Here is a 24,340-nt window from a genome sequence, read left to right as displayed (position 1 = left end):
CTTTTGTGTGCCTGTTATTTTACATAGTCAAGATCAATCCTGCTTTAATTAGCATTGTTACACAAGCATTTTCCCATATTGTTGAAAGTTCTTTGTTTTTGTTCTCAGTTGTTTTGTTTTGTTTTGTTTTACGGGTTGTACACGTTTTGCACAGAGCCTAGAAATAGATCCAAGTACATAAGTGAGCTTGATGTATGAGAGGTGGCATTATAAATCAACAGGAGAAGGATGAACTGTTGAATGATTGGTGCTGGAAAAAGAGAAGATCAGATACTTATTTCCTCTACCATACACATATAAGTTATGGGTGGATTAAAGAATTCAAAAAAAAGCTGTAAAATTGGGGGAAAATATCTTTGTTCCTTTGACAAAGGGAAGAGCATGTCAAGATTTTAAAAGTGGAGACTATGAAGGAAGATGTGATCTGTTTGACTCAATTCAAACTAAAAATTTCCATGTAACGAGAGATACCACCAACAAAGTGAAAAAAATGATCCATTGTCGGAGAGGAGATTTGCAACATACATAATTGACTGAATACACAGAGAAGTCCTACAGGTAAATCTGTAAAAGGCAGACAACTGCAGAGCAAAACATGTGAATTTCACAAAAAGAGGAAACCAGGGTATCTAACAAAGGTATAAAGACTCGCTCAACCTCCCTTAGGAATCAGAGAAATGCAAAGGAGATGGGCTGTCGCTTTATGCCTGTCACACTGGCAAAAACGTGCGACATCTGTATAATCACTGCGGGCGAGGATGTGGGGAAAGGGGAACGCATGATGTCAGGAAGATGAACTGGTATGGCTGCTTTGAAGAGAGACGAGGTGATACATATATCGAGAGGGTACTGGTGCTCTGTGAGTCAGTTATTCCACTTCTAGGTAGACAAGTTGTCATGTGTACAAGGATGTACGTGTACAAGGCCATACAGGGATGTTTGCTGCAACTCCCTCATAATGAACTCTTTCTTCCTCCTTAGGGTATGGGATAAATAGGCTTAGTCACACAGTGGAATAGTCTAGAGCAGTTGAAAATGACACAGTAAATCTGCATTAATCAACATGGATAAAGTCACCCAAAGCATAATTTGTGAGGCTACAAATGGCTACATGTAAACTTTCCTCATAAGAACTGTGGGACCCAAGTACTTCTGTCTGATGTCTACCAAATGACAGTAAGAGGACAAAAATATATATAAACCCACAGGGACAAGGGGAACAAAAGACAAGATACCAGCAGGTAGAAATATCAACAGATGTCTGTCTAGAAAACCCCAGACTCTACTGGAAATCTATTAGAATTCATAAGGAAACCTGGCAAAGTGGCTGAACGAAAGGGAAATACTTTAAAAAGCCTAGCTTTTCTCCACATTACCATGAATATCTAGGAGTGGAAATGAAAAAATATTTAGTTTGCAAAAATGAAACTTATAAAATACCTAGAAGTAAATGTTACAGGCCGTTAACAAGAGACATTTTTTTTTTTAAAGCTTCTCATGTGCTTTTGATGTATAGCCAGGGAGGAGGACTACTGATTTGAAGAAAACTGGTATCTCATTGAAAGAAAACAAGCTCTGAGCAGGTACCAAAAGTGAGTGAGAAGTATAAAACTGTCAGTTCTCCTCACAGTTAATATAAATGAAGTTCCAGTTGAAATCCCAAAAGACTTCTGTTGGGAAGTAGAATCTTAGAATTTGTATGAAAGAATCAGAGCCCAAGAACAGCCAGGAAAAGTCTTAAGAGCAAGAATGGTGAAGGCGACGAGCTTAACCCAGTGTCAGAACATGCTGGGATGCGGCTATAACCAAATCCATGTAGTAGACTAAAGCGGTAGCACAGACAAGAGAATTAGACATAAGTCCCAGAATGGGGCGCCTGGGTGGCTCAGGTTAAGCGTCTGAGTTGGTTAAGCGTCTGAGTCTTGATTGCAGCTCAGGTCGTGATCTCACAGTTTGTGGGTTTGAACCCCATGTGCTGACAGTTCAGAGCTTGCCTGGGATTCTCTCTCCCTCTCTCTTTACCCCTCCCCCACTCACATGCTCTGTCTCTCAAATAAATAAACTTAAAAAAAAATTACTTTTATGTTTGATACAGTTTTCCTTCCTTCCTTCCTTTCTGTAGAGAGAGCAAGCCAGCAGGGGAAAGGAGCAGAGGGAGAGAGAGTCTTAAGCAAGCTCTATGCTCAGCGCGGAGCCTGATGCAGGGCTCAGTCCCACGGTCATACCTGAGCTGAAATCAGCCGCCACATGCTCAGCCAACTAAGCCACCCAGGTACCCTGCATCCGACTCGACTTAAGTTCAGGTCATGATCTAACGGTTGTGGGATCAAGCCCTGCATCAGGCTCCGTGCTGAGTGCGAAACCTGCTTAAGATTCTCTCTCTCACTCCCTCTGCCTCTCTTCCCCACTTGTGCACGCTCTCTCTCTAAAAAAAAAAAAAAAAAAATTAATGTTAAAGATGAAAGAAATGAGTCCCAAAATATGTGAGAGTTTAATATTTGATGAAGCCGATAGTTCAGTTTAATGGAAAACAAAGGGATTGGCTAGTGGGTGGTGCTGACATCCCTCTGGAGTAAAATAGAAGTGCTCCATTTGGCACCTTATATAGAAGGCAGATTAAGGACCTACATGTAAAAAATAAACAATATTTTACAAGAGACTTTATTCCAGTGTGTAACCTTAGGCTTGAAATAGTTTTGTACTGAAAATTAGAAACTCAGAAATCTATCTTAAAAAAAAAGTATTTTAACTGAAGTTCTTGAACTTCTGTAAATCCTCAACCCGTGAAAAAGAATGTATGTGGCAAAAGATACCATAAACAAAGCCCGCAGATAAACAGATCTGGAAAACTAGTTACTGTAAAACCCATACCAGAGGTTGAAGTTGAGGATAAATGGAGAGCTTTCACCAACTAACAGGAAGAAGCAAAGTGTATGAAAGCAAGTTCCCAGAAAAGCTCAGCCAAACGGCACATCCAGAGATGTTCAAATTCAATAATAATCAGGTAAATGCAAATTAAAGTGACACACTTGTGAAAGGGCTCTAACACTTGTTGCTTGGGGCATGTGCAGGAGAGGGCTTGCACTTTGCCAGGAGAAAAAGGAAGTGTTTGCAGTCTTGGGGGAAGCACTCTAGGAGTATTATTACTCTTTAACATACAGGTACCCTTGACCCCAGATACCCTGTTTCTGGGATCAGATCACCTGAAATAAAAGTGGCAATGCACAGGCTCATGGGCTCAAGGGCCTGTGTGGTAGCATTGGTCATGAGGACTGCAGCTGGGGAAAAATTAAATACCCAGCCACAAGCAGTGATGAAATTATAGTACATGCTCACTATGGGGCCATAGACATAGCTGAGGGCCCAGGAGAGCTCGTATCTTGCTTTAAAAAAAACAACAACGTTTCCCGTGCACCCCAGTGTTTACAGCAGCAATGTTTACAGTCAACAATAGCCAAAGTGTGGCCCAAATGTCCACTGACTGATGAATGGATAAAGAAGATGTATTTTTTATTTTTTATTAAAAAAATTTTTTTTTAACGTTTATTCATTTTTTGATAGAGAAAGACACAGAGCTTGAGTGGGGGAGGGACAGAGAGAGAAGGAGACCCAGAATCCGAAGCAAGCCCCAGGCTCTGAACTGACAGGACAGAGCCTGACGCAGGGCTCGAACTCATGGACCGTGAGATCATGACCTGAGCTGAAGTCGGACGCTTAACCGACTGAGCCACCCAGGCGCCCCAGAAGATGTGGTATTTATATACAGTGGAATATTACTTGGAAATCAAAAATAATAAATGTTGCCATTTACAACAATGTGAATGGAACTAGAGTGTATTATGCTAAGCAAAATAAGTCAGAGAAAGATAAATGCCGTATGATTTCACTCACATGTGGAATTTAAGAAATACAACAGATGAACATAGGGGAAGGGAAGGAAAAAATAAGATAAAAAGAGAGAGGGAGGCCATGAGAATCTTAAATACGGAAAACAGGGTTGCTGGAGAGGTGCTGGGTGGGGGGATGGGCTAAATAGAAGATGGGCATTAAGGAGGCCCTTGGGATGAGCGCTGGGTGTTACATGTTAGTGATGAATCACTAAATTCTACTCCTGAAACCATTATTACACTCTGTGTCAAGTAAGTTAGATTTAAATAAAATTTTTTTTAAATTTGTGAAAACAAACCCCATTATAAATAACAGTAAAATGTTGAAACTACTATTAAAAAGCAAAAAAAAAAAAAAAAGTCACAAGGTAAATCATGTTTATGATTTGGCATTGTAGATTTGCTTATTCTGTATCTGCTCTGTTGAAATGTAAATTCCATGAGCGCAGGGACCTTTAGTTTCCTGTGTATCTGTAATGCCCAGGTCAGTGCTGGGAACATGGTAAATGCATGATAAATGTTTTTTGAATAGATAAATAAATGAATAAATGGGGAGGGAAGGTGAATGCAAGTAGGGATTGGGAAGGAAGGGGCTTTGCAAGGACCAAGAATGATACTTTGCCATGAACAAAGGGGGTGTGATTAACTTGTCCCTTTTATCTGAAATTCAAATTAGACAAGGAAAAGATTTAGTAAGGTGATTGGGTATAAGGTATTTATTTAAAACTTATACAGTGAGTTATAAGAACTCACACTAGACTCATTATTAAGACATTTGAGTCAAAGAGAAGATCAGAAAGCTCCCAGAGAGGTGATATGTGGGGGACTGGGGGCCAGAACAGCACCAGTTTTCTCCATCATCATACCAGAAATGAGAAACTATGAGGCAGTGTCTTCCAACCTAGAAAATAAGCTGTTTCCAACCTAGAATTTCCTACTCAGCCAGCCAGTTTAGTGTGAAGGCAGGTTAAAGACATTTTTGACTTCCGGTTTGCTAAGCAGAGGCTGGAAGTGTTTGTTTTTAGAAGCTCTGGGAATAGAAGGGTGTTGATAATGGTGGGGGGGGGTGGGGGGTGTTACGGAAGTGCTCAGATTCTCAAGGCTGTGCAGGGATTTAACTGCCACCATATCAATCAGAAAGGCAAACACCAAGACCACCAAGAAGCATCCGCAGCGTGCAAAATCCAACATGTTCGCCATGTCTGATCAGTCACAGACTCAGAAATTCAAAGAGGCCTTCAACGTGATTGATCAGAACAGAGATGGTTTCATTGTCAAGGAAGATTTGCATGATATGCTTGCCTCCCTGGGGAAGAATCCAACTGATGAGTATCTGGATGCCATGATGAATGAGGTTCCAGGGCCCATAAATTTCACCACGTTCCTCACTGTATTCAGTGAAAAGTTAAATGGCGCAGATCCAGAAGAAATGCTTTTGATGAAGAAGTGACTGGCACCTGCTGGAATTACCTGAGGGCTGCAGACAATGCTGGGAGGCTGGGTTATAGGTGTGGAAGTGGAGTTGCTACACGGAGGAGCAGCTGTGGACAAGAAGGGACATCCCAATTCCACTGAGTTCATGCCCAGCGTTAAACACGGAGCCAAAGACAAGGATGACTGAAAAGAACTTCAGGTTCCAGCCAAATGTTCCTTGTTGCCACTTTGGGTATTTCTGAGACTTTCTCTTGGAGCCCATTACATGCTCTTAGCTTTGCAGCTTTTATCTTTCTTGTTGTATTTATTCTCAGCCATTTTGGACACATGTATCTCTATAATCAGATGGGAATTGGGATTTTATATGATTTTCAGAATAGAAAATAGGGTGGTTTAACTTACCAGCTCCCTTCTCCCAAATAACTGCAGTCTACACACAGTCAGTATATGTTTTCAGAAAAAGTTATTTGCTCAATTTTTTCTGAACCATAATTAGACTTTATGATTAAGGGGGGGAAAACATTTTCCGACACAAGATTTCAAGAAGCTCCCTCCTGTGGAGAAGCTACTGAAGGATGTCCCCCACCACAGAGGCAGTAATTGGAGAGGGAAAGATAGAGATCTGACCCCCAGCGAGTCAAGAGGAATGTCCTGGAACAACACTGAAGGGCAGTCTCAGTTGTGCTCCAGACCTAGAGGACAGCAGTTCGGGTTGAATCAGGGGGGACAAAAGGGCTCCAGGGGAGGAGTTTCTAAAAATAAAAGTGGAACCTACTATCTTTGACCCTGTCGACATGCAGTTTTCATGATAGCACAACATTTGGGGGTGAAGTAGTAATATACTAAAATCTAAGTAAAAAATGAAACAGCTATTAATTTTAGGGAACAAAGTTGTACAAGAAAGGATATGTGATCATGGAAAATGTAAAAATGTAAATGGTTTAGCTCTGATCAATGTTGCCATAGTTTCCTCACTGTAAGGAAAGTTAAGAAGAAATTGTGATATAAACAGATTGGCAGAATGAAAGAGGTACACGTATTTGTGCACATTTGGGAGGTGGGGATGATCCACCTTCCAGAAGCAGAGAGTCAATAGATCTCAGATATCAGTATCTGTTTTATTTTCTTTACTTTTTGGGTTTTTTTTTTTCTGTAGTTTAAAAAATTTCACATTTTTTTGAAAGGAATCTTTGACAAATAGACATGTACAAAAAGGCAAATGATGCACAATCCCAACACAAGAGATCACTTCTTTTTAATTTTTTTAATGTTTATTTTTGAGAGACAGAGAGAGAGTGCACGCGCACGCACATGAATGGGGGAGGGGCAGAGAGAGTGGGAGACACAGAATCTGAAGTCGTCTCCAGGCTCTGTGCTGTCAGCATAGAGCCCGACGTGGGGCTTGAACTCACGAACCGTGAGATCATGACCGGAGCTGAAGTCGGATGTTTAACATACTGAGCCACCAGGTGCCCAGAGATCACTTCTAACACTGTAGTATTCATCCTTCCATACACACATAGATGTGTGTTCCTTCAAATCTAAGTACGCACACTTGTGTGTGTATTTACTACTAAATTTACTATTATATTGGATTGTATTGGGGTGCCTGGCTGACTTAGGTACGTAGAGCATGTGACTGTTGATCTTGGGGATGTGAGTTCGAGCCCCTTTGGGTGTAGAGGTTACTTAAAAATAAAATGTTTAAAAAATTTCAGATCATGTTACACAGTGGTTTCCAAATGCCAGTCTCTGGGCCCTTTGCGTGAGAACCACCTGAGCAGTTTTTGAAAATAAACTCCCAAAAGCTCCAGTTTCAGAAAGTTCAATTTAGGTCTGGGTGTGGGCCCTACATGAGGGGCACCTGGGTGGCTCAGTCGGTTAAGCATCCAGCTTTGTTCGGCTCAGGTCATGATCTAACGGTTCATGGGTTGGAGCCCCACGTCAGGCTCTGTGCCGACAGCTCAGAGCCTGGAGCCTGCTTTGGATTCTACGTCTCCCTCTCTCTCTGCCCCTCCCCCATTCATGCTCTGTCTTTGTCTCTCTCAAAAATAAACGTTTAAAAAGAAAAATTACCTGGGTGATTCTGATGCATGGTCAGGTTTGGGGGCACCATGTTATAAGTGACCTTTTTACTGTCATTTGATATTTTTCTCCCTCATCATCTTTTAGGCTGCAAGGTACGTCAATTATGTAAGACTTTTGCTAAGTGGTCGTTTCTTGTCTCCAGGAAAAGAGAGGGAGCAAAGCATCTGATAAAGCTGCTGTCTTGGCCTTTGATGCCCTGGTGGCCTTCTGTGAAGAATTGGGGTGAGTGACTTATTTCATATGTGGAGCCATGTGTTAATGAGCTCTTTCCTCCCCCAGCACCTACTAGTTAACCAGCTAATGTAGGGCAGCTCTTGGGCGACTAAGGCACCTCTACCTGCTGAAGGCGACTGTGTGGGGTGTTGCCCATCAGGCAGCCTGGAAGTCAGTACCCTTCCCAGGAAGGCCCCAGAAACTGGCAGTGTGGCGACATTATGTTCCACTTCTGGAGTGGCTGGTCCCATGGGTGGCTCAGTCATGAATCATGTGACTGGTCCTGTGCCATTAGCATGTGATCACCATTTGCCACTGGACCACTGAGTAGGGGTCACTCTTATCCTGGACCCAAACAGAGCTGCATGGCCCAGCTTCTGTCTTGGGGGTGGATAATAAGCTTGAATAGAAGTCAGCTTTTCTGTCGTAATGCCAGCCCACCCACTTGGAACCCACTTCTGTATCTTATCTGTATGTGCTGGTGGTGGAGGAATGAAAGAGCCTGATGGCTGCTCAGTGACAGGCAGGTTGTGGCAGGACAGGTTTTGGAAACAAGGGACACCCAGGAAGATTCTGGACAAGCTGGGAGCACTTTGCATGTGTGCAGCCCTTTGGTCAGACCTTGTTGGAAAATCCTGTGAGGTAGATGAGGCAGAAGGGACTGCTTCAGACTTTGAAATGAACAGACCAATACCCAGTGAGGTCACAGTCATTGAGCTCACAGTAGACAGATACCACTAATCCCGGTATTTGATTTTTAGTGACATGCACATTTCATATACAAATCCCATCTTGGTTTCTGCAAGACTAGATTCTTGAAGCATGGGGCTGATTAGGTACACAGAACTGGTATCTAACAGATGTTTGGGGCTCTCCTCTGGAAATCAGAGAGGTACTTGGCTGGGCCACATGTTTTGATTCCCATCCCCTCCGACTCACCAAAGAGTTGGTGGCTCCCGGACTGAGTCTCTCGTTGGGCCTCTGTGGCACAGCCGTGCCCAGCAGAGGTGGTTGGCCCCCTTGCCCACAGCGATTACTACCAGAGTCCTTCTCAGGCACTAGTACAGGGAGTTGTTAAACTAGGCTCTCTCGGGCTCCTTGAAGAAAGCACTCGTAATGAAAGGGCCGAGTGTCCTTGCTAATTGTCAGAGTCCCTTCTGCTGGAAATAACCCTGCTGGGTTCTTTTCGGGGATGAGTTGGAGGCTCTGTAGGGCTGCCTGGAGGGTCAGCTCTGCCGTATCCCTCTGGGCTGCAGCAGCCCACCAGACAGCAGGACAGGTCCTCCTGGGGGCTCTGCCTTTATATCTCCTGTGTCACACTCGGGAGTTGGGGCCCCTTAGTGCCTCAGGGGGTCTGGGCATCAGTGTGCCTCCTGCTGCGTCACGTGCGGCCTCATCTCTCCTACCTTGTTTGCTACGTGCGAGGGTTCCGGGTTCCAGGTCTTCCCAGGATGGCATAAACAATGCTGGTGTAGCTGAATGTGGAATTGCTCTTTGAGTAAAAAGGAACATTTCATTACTACATAAATGGTGTATCGCCCCTTCTCCACCACATATTCGCTCCTTTTCTAAGAATAGTCCTGGTGTGTGGTTAAAGTTGAAGCAGCTGTTTGCTAAGGGAGGGCACCTGGCAGCAAGGGGCAGGCCAGTATGGTGGCTCTGGCGGAGGCAGGTACATTTCTACAAAAGTGCCGTTGTAGGGTCTGGGGTGCACGGGCAGCTCTGGGACCAACAGAAAAGACACTCAGTATGAATGGGGTCAAGGTGGGGCATCCAGCGGTTTTCCTCTCTTTGCGTGCAGCTAGTTTGTCTGCACTGTGGCCGTGAAGTATATCTGTTCCTTCGTGACCGCGCCCTGTACCTTTTAGTGTTGAAATGAACAGTAATTAGGTTTGAAGCAACTTCCAGCTAAGAGGCCTTTCTGTACCTTGTCTGAGACAGAATAGCTTTGTGTTTAGGCTTCAGTTGAATTGGGCTCTGTCCATCTAGGGGCTGTGGTCTAGGGGAGCCAACAGCCCAGCACCCTTCTGTTCATCCATTTGTTTGCTCGTTTATTCACTCATTCATTTATTCAACCAGCAAATATTGTTTGAAATGGACTGTATGTGAGGCACATCGGATATGGGCATACAATGGTGAGCAGAAACCCATCACCTGCTTTTGTGGTGTTCGGTCCAGTGGGGAAGGCAGGCACTTATCAGATAATATTAGTTAACAAATTAATTAATTACATTAATAAAAGTGTATAATTGCAGACTCTGAAAAGGCTTTGAAGAAAACGTACATGGTGTTTCGAGAGTATCTAACAGGTGGTCCCCTTCTTGGCCTCCAGAAAGTCAGGTCACAACTCTTCACACCGGTTGATGTTCTCAAGCGGAGGGAGAAAACCAAATACAATGGCAAACACAATGAGAAACAGGATCGTGGTGATGAATAAAATGATCACTACCAGGCCTCCCTGGTCCCAGGGGTTCTGCCAGAACTCATCATTCCAGATGTCCTGCTTTGTCATCAGTTTGTCCATGTGAACCTGGAAAAGAGGGGACAGAGTCCTTGAGTGCAGGGGCTTCTCCCAGAAACTGCCTCTGTATTTCGAACAGCCCTGGTGTGAGCCAGAACTCGACCATCCCTGAGATCTACTCAGCTAGGATCCAAAATGCAGATCCTTGCTGTTTTCCTGCCTCAATTGCCAAACATTTGGGGAGAATTTTGAGAGAGCGGCATAGGAGTTGAGGGGGGGACTGACTCCAGCTGAGGCCTCGGTAAACTCCCTTGGAGTCAGGTGGAAACAGAACCAGCTAATCTTGAAACAGCTAAAGTCGGCAGGCTGCAGGCCGATAGCCAGTCGGAGGGAGTACTGGCGAGAAGGCAGGCGTCACTACCTGATTCTGCTGTTAACACTCCTGTGTCCTCAGAGTGGGCCGATCAGGGTAATCCCTCAGGCCCTGCACTTTGGGGGCCGAGCCACACCCTGACTCAAAGAAGCAACTCTTGGGAGGAAAAGGTGTTGGCATTGTCGAGTGTCCCTGATCAGACCTCATCGCAGTCACCAGAGCGAACAAAGGTGGGCCAGGGCCTGTTTCCTAGCAACTGTGTTCTTCTGCCTTCCATACTTACCTCTTCAGCTGCGTTCTGTTCTTTTGTGATGTCGTTTTGGGGGTTGCTCAGGGTACCTATGTTCTGGCGTCCTCAGAGAAGTCAGGCTTGGGGTAGGGTGGGGAAGGAGACTGGATCCAGGACCTTTGCCTCAAGCCACCGTCCGCCTCACCCGTGGCTGGGTCCTGCCTCTCTCTCCTCTCTGTCCAGCTGCTGACCTGTAGACCCGGAGGCCCCCACCAGAGCGCAGGAAGCCCAGGACTCCGGGAAGCCCTGGGCTGGAGCCGCACACAGGCTTTTCCCTGCGGTGCTGGGGTGCTGGTGAATGATTAACAAGCCTCCGGCTGGTGCCTCCTGAAGCGAGTTTTTTTGTGGAGGTGTTTACCACCATTAAGGCCCCAGGGTCCTGGAGGCTTAATTTCTCCCTAGTGCCTTTGCTGGCCTCCCAGGCATGACCTCAGCTGCTGCATGGGCAGCTTGAAAGTGGGAATGGGAACCTGGTAGCCACCATTCATTCCATAAAAGATAGGCTTGAAGTGCCTGGTGTGGCCAGGAACTGCGGCAGGTACCGCGTGTCAGTTGTGAACCAAGGGAGGCAGGTCCTGCCTGCCCAGATTTGCGTTCTAGCACACTGGTCCTCAGCCTTGCTCATTAGAATCATCTGGGAGCTTTTCTAAAACCTGTGCCCAGGCCCTCCCTGGTACCACATCTTTCCGTCTGGGCACGTCAGAGCCCCGGTCTCTGTAAAGTTTGCCAGGCGATTCTAACGTACATCCAGGGTTGGAGGAGACAGATGACAAGGAAGTTCAGTAAAGTCCTTTTTACCTATCATGGTCCTACCTGATGCTTCGAGTTTCCCTCCTTAAAACTTACTGACTCATGCCTTTGACTGCTGAGCGCTCCCAGCCAGCAGGCCGGTCGCTAGCACACCCACGTACTTCCTCCTTCAGTTAAGTTGGATGCTTGTCAGGAGTCAGTAGTTTGTTCCCAAACCTGTTTGTGGCATTTGTACTTGTTATTGATATTACATAATTGCATTTAACATTACATAAAACAAGAAAATGGAGCAACAGTAATAGTTGAAACCCCAGTTTTACAGCTGGGGAACAGGCACAGAGGTTAAGCAACGTGCCCAAGGTCATACGACTAAGAAGTAACTGTGTTGGGATTTAAACCCAGCTGTTCAGCTCCGCTGCAGTCTGTACTCTGAAGCTCTGTGCTGCCCCTCAAAGGGAGTGGAGGGAGAGCGTTCTTTCTAGAAGCACCTATTTGACCACTTGGAATGACTTTGGAATCACTCAGTATTTCTGTCAAAACAGATGTGGCAAGACAAGTGGAAACGTTTTGTAAAAATCCAGGATTTCACACTCCGATTTCTTTGTGGATGTCTTTAAGTTCTTGTTCTGCTTTGCAGTAACCATAGTTAGCAAATAGACAATTTAGGAACTCTGGCCGGCAAACCCCACTCAGAGAAAAGACCTTGGCCCTACATCAAAAAGGTTGGCCAAGGAATGTGCATGTATATGTTTCTATTTAAAATGAGATGTGTGGGGAATGTATGTGTCACGTACACAGAAGTTGCTTTAGCCAACTCAGTCGATTGCTGGCCCTGATCGGAAGATTCTACGGAAATGAGTATCACAAAGGGAACGATATGGAAAGAGGTGGAGGGCGCTGGAGTATATGTGGCATAGCCTGACCTGGGGGCTGAAGGAAACCCTATAGGAGGTTTAGGTCAAGATGTGAAGACTATGTGAGAGGTAGGATTAGGACACAGTGTTTCATGGCAGGCAGTGGGTCCCGAGGAGGGTGAGGAACCTTTAAGAACAAAATTAATTTGTCTTCCGTTTTGTGTGGTCTGGATTTGTGTTACCGGCATGCAAATATGTCCTGAAGACTTTTTATTGTAGGTTGCTCTCAAATGTTAATGCTTGAGAAAACAGATTTAGGGGAAGAGTGTTTTATGTGCTCTCTGCCAGTTTTTGCTAATGAGATTCTTGCCCTGGTGGTTCTGTGGTTTCTGATAAGACAGAATATACAGACGGTAAAATGCACAGATCTCCAGTGCAGACCTTTGGAGGAACTGAGAGACTACTGTGGAGGGGAGGCCTGAAGAGGCTGGGAAACCAGTGTGGCAGTGAGCGCAGGCAGACTTCGAGGGGAGATGGTTGCAGGGCGGCTGGTGGCAGGAATGGAGACCTGTGATAGCCAGATGCTCTCTGGGGCTCAGACAGCCTACTGGCCTCCCGTTCCGTGGCCACCGTGGCTATACCTCTCTGTCCTTTCCCACAATGGGAAGATTGCTCCTTCCTCTCCATGCCTCTCTTTCCGAGAAGACCTCTGCTGGGAGGGTGCCAGGCTGCTGTCACTCTGGAACAGATGTGGTTTGTTGAGCCGAATGGGATGGAAACCTGCCCAGGACTGCTGTGGGGAGCCATTAGCGGCAGGGCTCAGCGTGAACCAGTTTGATGCCTACTGGGATCCATCGTATTTGGACTCAGCTGTTAAGCTATTGGTGCCTGGACTGAAAAGGGCAGTGGTTTCCCATCTAGTCCCTCCCGCCTTCCCTGTTTTTCTTCTGGGAGGGAGACCTAGTTGGGCCCCACCCTAGCTCTTACCTCTTGGGCTCCACCCACTCACCGGGAGATGATTTTAGCACACTTTAGGGTGTGGGATCTAGGATTGGTTGATGGAGGATAATGGGATCAGCGCCTTATCTGCACTGAGGCCGGGCCCTCGGTGTGGTGAGCAGGGGCTCTGCAGCTGGATGGGCTGTGCTGGGCTGGGCCCAGAGGCTGGCTCTGCCATATTTAGCTGGTTGAACTTAGGCAAGTTGCATATTGTTGCTAGGGCTCAATTTCCTCATCTCCAAAATGGGGATAATGATGGTATCTATGGCATTGAGGCTGTGGTGATTATACGGAATCAACCGCATGAAAACACTTCAGGTGGTGGCGGAGCACACAGAAGCCCTCAGTAAATTTCCACTCACTTGATCCTCACCACCACCTTCATCATCATCATTATCAACGGTATCATTGTAATTCTGAATCCCCTTCTTGTAGGGTGGTGTGGGGTGGAGGGTACAGCCGGTTCTTGAATTTCTTTTCTTTTGTATGGAAGAACTTCCTCTCTGCTTCTTCAACCTAAACCAAACCCGTCAGACAAGTCAGTGGACACCAGGAAGTGAAACCAGCCAGCCAGTTTCTCTCACCTGCCTGCCAGCTGGAGATGGGGGGAGGGGCAGGGACAGGCGCAGAGCCTGGCATCCCCCTCTCCGCTCCCTGGTTTTTGGGTAGACGGGGCCGTGCCCCTAGGCAGCCAGAGCACGGGCTGGCAGGGCAAGATGACGGAGGCATGTAAAAACTGCAGACCTCTCTGCGGAAGGAGGGGGAGGTACTACGGGAGCTTTCTGCCTCCCCTACCCTAATTCCTGGGGTCCATGCCCCTCTTGTTTAGAGGAGCAGATAAGGACTAGGATATGCTCCGTGCCGTGCCAAGCACTCCCTATAGGTCACCTTAGTTTATCCTCATAAGCTCACCCGAGGAGGCAGCTACCGGGATTGGCTGCGACCCACAGGGGAGGAAACGTGGCTCTGGGAGGTCGAGTCACTAACCTATGTTCATGCAGCTGGTGAATGGCAGGGTGAGGATTTGGGGCCAGACAGCCTGGGACACAATGGGGGAAGGACAGAGGGGTTGGGATGCAGGTTATATATATATGCAGGCAATATATATATATGCGGGCAATAGTAGGGGCCTGACTTCTCTTACTCTAGAAGTTTGGAAAGACCCAGGGGCCTGAGCCTGTGGGTGCAGGGTGTTCAGGCTGAAGTAAATGGCAGCCGAAGCCGTCAAGTGGCATTTCTGAGCCTAGCACCTGGGCAAACGCTGCCCCGTCACTGTAGAGGGGGCACCTGTAGCCAGCGTTTGGTAGCAGCCAGTGCTGATGGATTTTCACCCTCTCCTTCCCCTGGTTCCCTCTTGCGTGGCATTCCTGCCTGTGTTCTTCCAGCGTTCGTGGGCACAGGGAGAATAGAGGCCTGGCAAGGACAGTCACTGGCCACACCCCTGGAATTCTGGTACTTGCCCTTCAGAAGCACAGAGCCCAGGCCAGGGAGTCTGGGCCGCAGAAGCACAGCCAGAAAGCTTTTACTGAGATAGGAACGGGCAGATGCCGGGATAGAATGCTGACGTGCTCCCCTCCGGTGGGAAGCTTGGGGTCCAGCAGCTGTTGCACAGAGCCCCCCTGATTGGCCTGCTCCTCTGGGCCGGCTCCCCACCGCTGCAGGCTGTTCTCCTTCCAGGTATGGGGCCCCCACTTCTGTGTTTTGTTAGAAAGTGCAAGTTGGGAAAGAATCCCCGGTTTTTGTTTCCTCAGGTTTTAAACAGGTGGCTCTTCCTTGGCACCCAGTATTCACTGGCAGGTGAGAGTTTGGTGGCCGTACCAGCCCTTGTTTCCTTGATAAGGCTGCAGCTGTCGGGTTCCCGGGCAGGACCAGGGCTGGGGCCAGGCTGGCACGTGGGATCATGGCTCGGCAGCTTCCCCTCCAGCTTCTCCTCCTCGTCTCTGTCCCTCACGACGGGCTCATGGGCCGCACTTGGACCTTCCTGCCTCTGCGCTCAGGGCAGCAGCAGTCCCTGCAGCAGCAGCAGCAGGCGATCAGCAGCAGCACCAGCACCGTGGCTGGGGGGTTAGGAGAGAGAAGCAGAGAGCATGGGAAGCTCAGGCAGGGAAGAGAAAGAACATACGCCTTACTTCTAAATAAAGCCCTCCAGAGGTGTGTGGGAAGGGCCTTTAGCCAGAGATCTGGCTTCGTCAGAAATACTTGAGAGTCTGGCAAGAGGTGTCGACTGTCCCCGTGCCAGCCACTAGGCACTGACCTCCCTGTCATGCCGCCTCTGCTGCCCTGAGCTTCTCTCCCTTCACCTCTGGTTGGGATTTGGGGTTGCCTCTGCACCCCATCAGCAAATTGTCAAGGATTCGGGAAATCCTCTGGCTCCCCCCCAGGGACATCTGCCTCTCCTCTGTCTGGGGGACACCCAGCCACCTCGGCCAGCGCTCTGGCCAGCACTGTGGTCTCACCTTTCCCGGATGCCAGGAAGAGCCAGGGGCGCTGGGGAGAACGTGAGCGCCTCAGCTTACCTGTGAAAAGGAGGATGACCGAGAAGGCCGCGATCTCCACAGGCTCGGCCTGGGGCAGCTTCTGCAGCTTGAGCAGCAGCTTCTCGCCCATGGAGCGCATCTCCTGCACAAAGTTGGCGGCTGCCATGGTGCATTGGGCTCCTGCCGGGCTCCTGCCAGGCCTCACCGGGACGGACGGGGCTGGGAGTCCCCACCCACCTGCAGCCAGTGGAACGAGTTAGTCGGGTCTCACCCCTGTACCCCTGGTGGCTCATGACTGGGGAGGGAGCCATCAGGGCCCTCCACCCAGTGGTGGCCCTCAGCCCCCACCCACCTGGCACCACCCGGACTGAGGGAGGCTGGTGATGGCAGGGAGCCTGAGGCCCTGCCACCGGAGTTCTGCGTGGCACTGCCAGACACAGGAGAGGTCTGCCAGCTGGCCACGGTTGGCCAAGGTTTCCGACCTCGAGGTGGGGTGGCTTCACTGTCCTACTCCTGGGTTTGCTGAGCACCTTGGGCTGGCATGGCTCCCCTGGTGACTCCTGGGTCCTTCAGGACTTTGGTGCCTCCCCTGGGTTCCCAGTGGGGAGACCGGGCTTTAGGATTCCAGCCTGGTGCTCTTGCCTTTCATCATATGTGGAGCAGAAGGAGTCAGGCTTTTCCTCGAGTGGGCACATGGGGCTCCTGGCAGGGGTCAGCTGGGTGAGAACTAACTGGGGGAGGTGGTCTGAGCCCCTCCAGGGCCCTCCACTTCTCCCACCAGCTCAGTTTCTTTACTCATATGGTATTCTTTGAAGAGGCAGAGATGATGCTGTGTACCCCGCAGTTTTTCCCCAAGGAGGCCTCTCGGGACGGGATCACACATCCCATGGCTGGTTTACCAGGCCCTCCTCTGCTGGCTCAGACCTGCTCCTCTGGCCTGACCAGGAGAGTCCCTTGTGTCCCCACCCTCGCCCCAGGTATGTAGCAACTCAGCCTTCCAGGTGATGACTGAGAGCCTCTTCCTGTCTAAGGGTGCCCAATAGGCTGACGGTGAAGGTCCGGGCTGAGTCTGTGAGTTGGGCCAGCTGTACATCAGGAGTTTCTTTCCCCTTCTGCCTCCCCTGTGGGCATGAGGGAGCCAGTGCCTCTTCAGGGATGGACCAGGGACAGCCTGGTGCCAACCCAGCCTGAACTTGTTCACCAAGGCAGCTCTAATCCAAGGGAGCGTAACAGGTGGCCAAGGTCTTGTGCCAGACCTCAGGATCTAATTACTGCCGCCTTGTCCTGGGTCTTAGCCAGGCAGGTTCTTCCGAGATGACTGCAGTTTTGGAAGCTGGTCACTCCTGGTACTATCGCCACAGGATAGCTGTCTTAGAACTGCTTTGAAGGTCATCTGCTTGAACCCCCTACCCTGTACCTGGCTCTCTGCACTCCCTCTGGTGTGCAGCCTTTGCTTGAGCCCCCTCCGGGTGAGATGGGGAGTCCCATCTGCTACGGCAGCTTGCCCTGTTCCTCCTTGGAGCAGTGCTGATCGTTGGAAGGTGGAACCCCCTCCTGACCTTGTTGGTCCTGCCTGTGGTCACACAGGATGCTTCTACCCCACCTTCTGCCTCATAGTCCTTCCGGACCTGGATGGCAGCTGGCATGTGCCTCCTGTGTCTCCTCTTCCACAAGGTCGCCTGCACCCCGTGGAACATTGGATCATCCTGGATTTGAATGCCTGCCCCTTTCTGCTTTCATGACGTGGACGCGTCACTTTGTCTCTTTGAGTCTGTTTCTTTTCCTCATCTTACATAAGATGAGATAGCCATCCTTCAAGGCTGTTGGGAGGATTGACACCCGGAAGCACAGCAGCAGGAAGCACAGATCCTGGCACACGTTTGTGCCCAGCAGGTGGGCTTCCCCTCTTGCGGTGTGTGTCTGTGGAGAGGGGGGGTCTGGCCGCCACAGGAAGCCTTTGGGGACAGTCACACCCCCACCCTATACACTGTCAAAGACCCTCCCCAAACACCTTGGGGAGTTTCGTCTGTCTCTTTCATTCCCAGGATATTTGCGGTGTGTAAGGTAAAGGAAGGTGGGTCGGGAGGGGGCAAGCTGGAGATGGGAGCTGTATTTTAAGCAATGTTGGGGGTAGCCGGCAGATGATGGGTCCATGGAGGATTAGAGGGCTTCCTGTCAGAAGTGGGAGTCTCCTGTTAGAGCCTTCTATCTTCTCTTATGCCCCATCCCGGGGTTAGCACATTTCTATAAAGGCGATCAAGATCCCAGTTTTCAAGTATACAAAGAGGCAAGAGATCCTAGAATCCCATGTGTCACTCATTCCTGCCTCCCTTTACATATGGGAAACAGTGATTCCTCTGAGGTTGCACAGCAGGATGGGGGCCTAGCCAGGCTCCCCCTACTTCCCCATGCTGTCTCTTGATGGAGACCTGTCTCAGGCAGCCTGCTCTGTGGCTCGCAAGGTTAAGTCAGCCCACGGAGCAGCTTTCTGAGGACACTGCCCTCGCGGTGGGCCCAGTGCAGGGACGAGGGCCCCAGAACTCTTTGAACGCAGGTGTGTTCTGCACGATCAGCCCCATTCCACGCTCAGGAGTCTGGGGCACTGTCTTTATTCAGGCACATCACTCACGAGGCCAGGGCCACACCTGTTCTTTGGGAACCACATGTGACTTGTTGCCAAAGGGACAGATGGCACGTGTCTGTCTCAGGTTCACCAAACTCCTTCCTGAGCATGGTGCCCCTCTTCTCTGGTCACACTAAACAGCGTCCCCCTTCTTTGACCGACGAAGCTGGCTTGCACAAGGAGGGCGGTCCCCTCTCGTTCCGGAGCCTCTCTGCTCATCCACTTCCCGTTTCCAGGAGAATATTCCTCCGCATTCCTGGAGGAGGGAACAGAAGTGCCAGCCAAGGCCCTGGGGGAGAGTCTGCACAGGGCTCAGGAGTTGGGCTCCTCTTCTCCTCCCCGTCTACACTTGGTCTGGCTCTTTCAGCCTGTTTGGCCCCGTGCCTGCATTGCCTAATGTAGCAGCAGAGACTCCTTGAAAGAGGAAGCGGGCGGAGGCCAGCCGGGCAGCGGGAGCTTTGTCACTTGTGCTTCCACATCCAAAGCCCTGGGGAGGGGTTATAGAGGGGAGGCCTCCTCTTGTGAGCGAGAAGTGGTGTGGGGACCCTGTCGGTCTGAGGGGTGTGATTTCCAGAGCAGGGAGGAGGCGGGTGGAGCCGAAGTTGCTCTGCTGTACGGGAAAGGTGGACTTTGTCGATCAGAAGCTTCAGCTCTGAAGTCGGCCATCCTCCGGGTGTTGTGTAGTGGGGATGCTGCAGTCATACCCAGGGGCCCAGGCCCCGCTCCGGGAGGAGTGCCCGTCCACACAGAGGCAGGCCGTATGGCTACGGACAGATGGCATCATGCTTCTGCGCCCAGGGTGCCTCTGGTGAGCTGAATTGGCAAGCTGTACCAGCCCTGGGGTCTCACCCAGGGCTGCCCACTGCTTCCGTCCGTCTGTGAACTGGAATGGAGCCACTGGGCACTGATGTTCTGCCCCAAAGGCTGAAGGGGAACGCCCTTTGTTTTCCAGTTGATGTTTTGCCATTTCCAGCTTGGGCTTGAGCAGAAGCCTTAGTGGGGACCGTGGGAGCTGGAGGGGCCTTGTGCTCCTAAGAGGGAGGAGGCACATTCCAGCAGGTCCCAGGCGCTCTTCCCAGTGGGCTATTTAAAGCAAGGCCCAGGGGGTGCCTGACGCCTGGTGCCCAATATAACCAGCAGTCGTCAGGTGACCCTGCGGCATGTTCCTTGGCCATTGCCCTGTTGGGAGTAAATGTTCCCAGCTGTGGTCTGGGGAAAGCGGGTGCTCTGAGGCTGGCTGCCTCTTATCCCTTTTACTTTCCCAGGTTTGGAGGGAGGAAGGCAGGGAAGCCCAGAGGGGTACTGATAATTGTACGTACCAGTACGTATATACTGATATTGTATATATCTTTCTGGTCTGTCTCGCTCTGCCAGACTCCTTCCAAAACTGTACTTCCTGCCTGTGAATCAGGGAAATCCTAGTCCCTGCCGGCCCTGTGCTCTGGAGTACTTTGGTCAGAGGCAGCCAAGCAAGTGACTTCCCACGGCCCCGGGAAGAGAGAGCAACCTTGGCTGCCTGCATGGCCCTTCCTGGAGCCTGTGAAGGGTGCTCTGTGGCTGGAATGGCAGCCAGTGGAGGAGGGAAAGTGAGCCAGGCAGAGATGAAGGCCGGAGGGGCTGGAGGGACCAGAAGACATTCCTTTGTGTGGCATCTCCTGCCACAGGGAGCCTTGTGACAGGGCACGCGGGTGACCTGCAGGCCGGACAACTGCCAGTTGGTACTGAAGCTTCCCTGTTTCCTCCTTGCAAAACTGATACTTCAACTCCAGAGGCCCCTTGTGGAAGAGAACAGGCGGCAGGCGGGTGTGTTTGTGACTGATAAGTGGTGTATCGGTGGCTCAGGGCCCCAAGGGTTTCTTGCTCTGCCCCTGTCATTTTGTCATGGAAAGTTGTAGCCACCCTTGCTCCACAGGGCATTGTCTTGTTTGAGAAACAGCTGTCATGAGGCAAACTGACGGTTGTGGCAGATTTTCGGCGTCTGGGGGCCTGACCAGCAAGGCAGAGATGTCCACTGTGCACTGACCGCATCAGGCCTTCAGACGATGCCCTTTTCTGCCTTCACTCCAAGTTGCTGTGGGAAGTAGCTGCTTGAACCCAGAGCAGTCCTGCTTTCCAGGACCGGAGGAGGCACCTCCGGCTGCTAGCGATGGTTCCCGTAGCCCCAGAAGCTAGGTATCACCCTCCCGTTCCAGCTCAGGGCCTGGGTTCAGGGGACCCCATCCACGTATGTCCTGTGGCCGCAGGGACTCTGATCCCCGCCCGCATGCCTGCCTGGGCCGTCTTACAGATCAGAGCCAGCAGGGGTAGCCCTGGGCTCACCACTGTGCCCGTCCCTTACCCAGTCCTGTCTGCTGCCTCCAACACAGGCCAGCGCCTGTCCCCTCTCTGCCTTGCATGGCCGTCTTTGCAGGGCATTAGCCTCTCCGGCCACCGACTCAGGCCAAATCTCACAGACTCTGCTGAGCCAAGAACACTTGGACTGATTCTTGGTTTCCACTTTTCCCTGGATTGTTGTTTTTCTTTCCTAGTAGATACTAGTTTGTTTGCTTTGGGGGAAACATCTGGGGGGCGGGGAAGGGAGACTTCAGCCCTAGTGTGAGGACAAGAAGGCAGCAGGAGCAGGCAGCCTCCGTTCATGGGGCCCTGCCCAAGGGGGGCTGCTCCCGGGGCTGCTGGAGAGCCATGCTGGGGTCAGCATTCCAATGGCGTGTCACAGGGCCACATACCGGGTGCATCCTTCACCGGCCTCAGTTTCACCATCGCCTCCTCCCCCACCCCACCTTGGGTTCAGGGTCAGGCCCTCATGCTTCTGGCACAGCATTTGGAGAGACCTGGGGGGTCGTGGGATTCTAAATGGACCCAGGGAGGAGCACCCAGGCTTGGCTCTGAGCTAGGAACACCTGGCAATGAGCGGGCCAAGCCCCTCTCAAGGGGTGGCAGCTGCCACTCTGATGCAGGACACAGATGGGCAGAGCTGCTGTGGGTCCTGCCACATCCTGAGGGGCACGAAGTGGCGGGGCAGACCCTGCCCTGAGCCTCCTCCACTGGGAGAAAGCAGGGACAGAGGGCTTTGCCTTGATCCTGGGAAAAAGGGAGGCCCAGAGAGCAGACAGCCCTTCTCTCCCAGGCCAGGACAGCCAAATCCCTTGTTTAAGCCCCCTGAATAGAAAAAGCTTAAACTAACTTGCAGAGTAAGCAGGCACTCGGGGCCCCTCTGCCTGCTCAGCAAGCAGGGAGGAAAGCGCTCTGAGCAGAGAGCTGCAGCCTCAGCCTGTGTCCCTCCAGTGCTGGGTCCCCACAAAAGAAGGGAGAGCCCAGATTGAAATGGGGCTGTCTGGAGACTGACCGAGTGCACCCCCACGAGCCCCTGTGATCGTGCTAGATTGTGGCTCTCCACCCTTGGGGCAGGGGGCCCTGGCTGACCCCCTCACCCAAAATCTGTGGCCGGCACCACTCACCTGGGAGCTCAGGTGTTGGGTTGAGGGGCAACCGCGGATGCTGGGGAGCCCGGCAGCCTCCCTTGCCTGGCTTCGCCCGGCCACCACCTCTTCCTTCCTTCTCGGATGCCTCTTTCCTGACCCGCTGCTGGGCGCCTTCCTCAGAGGAGTGGAGCTCCTGGCTGCTGACAGCCAGCTGCTGTCTCGGCCTCAGCTTTTTTGTTGTTGGTCGTCCTGGAGATCCAAGTGTCAAATTACAAGGGGCGGCCACTGAAGCAGGGGAGCCAGTGCCACCGCTGCCCCTGCCCAGCCGAGTGAATCCCTGCTGGGACCTCCGAGGGTGGCTTCAGACTCCTCTGTGGCTGCCCTGCCCCTGGGAGGTCTGCAAGGGCGAACCCGTCTCTTCTGTGCCTCCTCTTCCTCTCCTCTCCCTCCTGGCGGGTGTGTGCTAAGCCGTCGTGGGCTGGGCCTGGGCGGAGAGCTGATAAAAGAGGTCGGCTCTCTTTTTCCCTGGCAAAGATGCCCTCTGGGAGGCTCCACCTGAGCCGTGGAGTGAGGAGGGAGGGACGCCCCACAGCGCTCAAGTTCTTTGGCTCCCTCCCTACCCTCAGGAGGGGTTTGAGCCCATCCGCCTGACCAGCCAACCTGTCTCTCTCGAGACTCCCTGGCTGGTCCCGCCCTCTGGCCCCTCCTAGGAAGTAAATAGTTGGGGGAGCTGCCGGACCACCCATGAGGCCAGGCCCTTGGGGGGGAACTTAGGGGTGACTTGAGAATGGCCTGCTTGCCGGGGGAAGTGTCTGGTGCTCCACCACCCCAGGAGGGAGGACACTGCCGATGTCCTTCTTTCCAAAGAGTGCTGGGGCTGTCTCTTCATTCCTGGCCCTGGCCGTCAGGGACAGGCTCCAGAGCTCAGTGGCTGGCAGGGCCCTTTGACATTTGGTTGGTTGTGCCACCCCAGCAGACCAGGCTGTGCCCGGAGCAGGACAGGAGCAGGACAGGAGCTGACCCCAGCCCGCATCTGTGAGCTCTCAATGGAGCCCTTTGAGTGTGAGCACAAAACCCCAGTGAGTCTGGGCTTGAGGGAGGGTGGGGGGGGGGGGGAAGGAAGCCAACCGTGTAGCCACACCACTTGGGTGCTGGAGCCTCCCAGAGGCTGGACAGGCGGCCACTGTGCAGATGCACAGACTAGCAGTGGAAGGAGTCGCATGTTGGTTTTAGGAGTGGCAGGAACAGTGCCCCCTGGTGGCTGCCTGGGCCTCCTTGCCATCTGCTGCCTTCAAAGCTGCCTTCTCTAAACAAGGCAGCCAGACCCCACTTCCTAGGATCTGTGTAACATCAGCTCTCATTCCTGGTGCCTGTCCCTTAGGGTCTCAGCTCCTCAAAGTGTTTCTTGCGGTGCTCACATCGAGAGGCATTCTGGCCGGAGGGTGACACCACCTATTCTTGTCCTCGGGACATGGCGCCTGGACAGCCCTGTCTCTGCTGCCCAATCTCTCGTGCTCTCCCACCTCCTGCTACATTCCTGTGGCAAGACTGGCCTTTTGCAAGGGCCATGATTAGATCTGCACCCTACCCCCCACCCTGGGGGCCTCTGCACCTGTCTCAAGGACCAACTGTGCCCCCCTCCTGGGAGTCAGAGACAGCTGGAGTCTGGTACCCCAGCAGCGGGGCCGTGGCAGTGGAGTTGAGGCGCCGGGCGATGTGACGAGACTCCTGCCAAGGCTGGTCTCCCATTGCCCTCAGCAGCGACCAGCATACGCTGGCAGCTCTCAGTGCTGCTGGTTCCAGCTCTTGGGCGGTCCCCCGGCCCAAGACTGCGTACGCAGGCACAGTCTTCTTGGGGACAAGGAAGAGGCCGTCAAGAGATGGCAGAGCCGAGTGCTGAGGCTGGGGTAGGGCTACCTCGTGCTGGTCCCTCCCTCCCCCACCTCTGGGCAAGGGTGAAGGTGCTAAAAAGAACCCTTGTTGTGTGTGCCAGGCACCACGCCCCACGCCCCGGCCATGGAGCCGGCGCTCTTGCCGCGTCTCACAGCCAAGGACGTGTAGGCTTTGGGAAGTCAAATGCTTTCCCTAAGGAGGCAGCCTCAGCAGCAGAGTCAGCATCTGTACCCAGAGCTGGAGCTATTCCCGGGGCACCCCACTGTCAGAGGACAGAGCACAGACCGGGAGGCCAGGACCGAGGGGAGGAAGCCATAGAGAAGCAGGACGGAGTGGGGGTCCCACCCTGTCTTCTCTGGATTCCCCCATATGTTATACGACCTTGGGAACACTTCACCTCATTGTCCTCATCCATAAAATGGGCAACTAAATGGTGCCTTGTCAGGCTCGCACAAGAGGAGGCGTACGAGATGCTGAGTGTGGTGCCCAGCACGTAGCGCTCCTCAGACAGAGTTTAGGGAGAGGGCGAGTGAACACTGGCCTGTCTGGGTCCCTCACCCCTTGCCTCTGTTGTGCT

General features: G+C 51.5%; 3 protein-coding genes and 1 pseudogene across 7 annotated transcripts in view; 2 read left to right on the top strand and 2 right to left on the bottom strand.

Annotated features, from left to right (window-relative positions):
- The window catches only part of RECQL5 (RecQ like helicase 5), a 35,637-nt gene that overhangs the window by 6,677 nt on the left and 4,620 nt on the right, over positions 1–24,340 (top strand). For both annotated transcript variants that reach the window (XM_040456408.1, XM_040456409.1), the window contains one exon: positions 7,552–7,631. In XM_040456408.1, the coding sequence (XP_040312342.1) occupies positions 7,552–7,631 (80 nt within the window). The remainder of the gene's footprint in view (positions 1–7,551; positions 7,632–24,340) is intronic.
- On the top strand, positions 4,960–5,836 carry LOC121018149 (myosin regulatory light polypeptide 9-like; annotated as a pseudogene).
- On the bottom strand, positions 9,657–15,953 carry ERLN (endoregulin). 4 transcript variants are annotated; one of them, XM_040456417.1, is made up of 3 exons: positions 14,897–14,997; positions 13,711–13,864; positions 9,706–10,152 (listed from the first exon to the last, which is right to left on the bottom strand). In XM_040456417.1, exon 3 carries the CDS (start codon positions 10,144–10,146, stop codon positions 9,964–9,966), a length of 183 nt encoding a protein of 60 aa, XP_040312351.1. In that variant the 5' UTR covers positions 10,147–10,152; positions 13,711–13,864; positions 14,897–14,997; the 3' UTR covers positions 9,706–9,963. The 4 variants fall into 4 exon arrangements, with proteins under 4 accessions (XP_040312350.1, XP_040312349.1, XP_040312348.1 ...); XM_040456416.1 differs by lacking the exons at positions 13,711–13,864; positions 14,897–14,997 and adding an exon at positions 15,865–15,953 and having other exon boundaries at positions 9,657–10,152; XM_040456415.1 differs by lacking the exons at positions 13,711–13,864; positions 14,897–14,997 and adding an exon at positions 10,740–12,946 and having other exon boundaries at positions 9,657–10,152.
- Positions 14,845–22,231, bottom strand: SMIM5 (small integral membrane protein 5). The gene is made up of 3 exons (XM_040456418.1): positions 21,907–22,231; positions 15,865–16,062; positions 14,845–15,405 (listed from the first exon to the last, which is right to left on the bottom strand). Exons 2-3 carry the CDS (start codon positions 15,989–15,991, stop codon positions 15,296–15,298), a joined length of 237 nt encoding a protein of 78 aa, XP_040312352.1. The 5' UTR covers positions 15,992–16,062; positions 21,907–22,231; the 3' UTR covers positions 14,845–15,295.

Source organism: Herpailurus yagouaroundi, unplaced genomic scaffold (assembly GCF_014898765.1).
Source record: "Herpailurus yagouaroundi ecotype Mexico unplaced genomic scaffold, PumYag 217, whole genome shotgun sequence".
Lineage (NCBI taxonomy): Eukaryota > Metazoa > Chordata > Mammalia > Carnivora > Felidae > Herpailurus > Herpailurus yagouaroundi.
Note: the sequence above shows the minus strand (reverse complement) of the source record. Positions and strands in the feature narration are given on the sequence as shown.

Bases quoted from the DNA above. Each gene is read 5' to 3' on its own strand.
- ERLN (XM_040456416.1), bottom strand. From the start codon at position 10,146: ATGGACAAACTGATGACAAAGCAGGACATCTGGAATGATGAGTTCTGG.
- SMIM5 (XM_040456418.1), bottom strand. From the start codon at position 15,991: ATGGCAGCCGCCAACTTTGTGCAGGAGATGCGCTCCATGGGCGAGAAG. The intron at 15,406-15,864 runs GTAAGCTGAGGC...CTAACCCCCCAG, and splicing joins GGTCATCCTCCTTTTCACAG to CCACGGTGCTGGTGCTGCTG.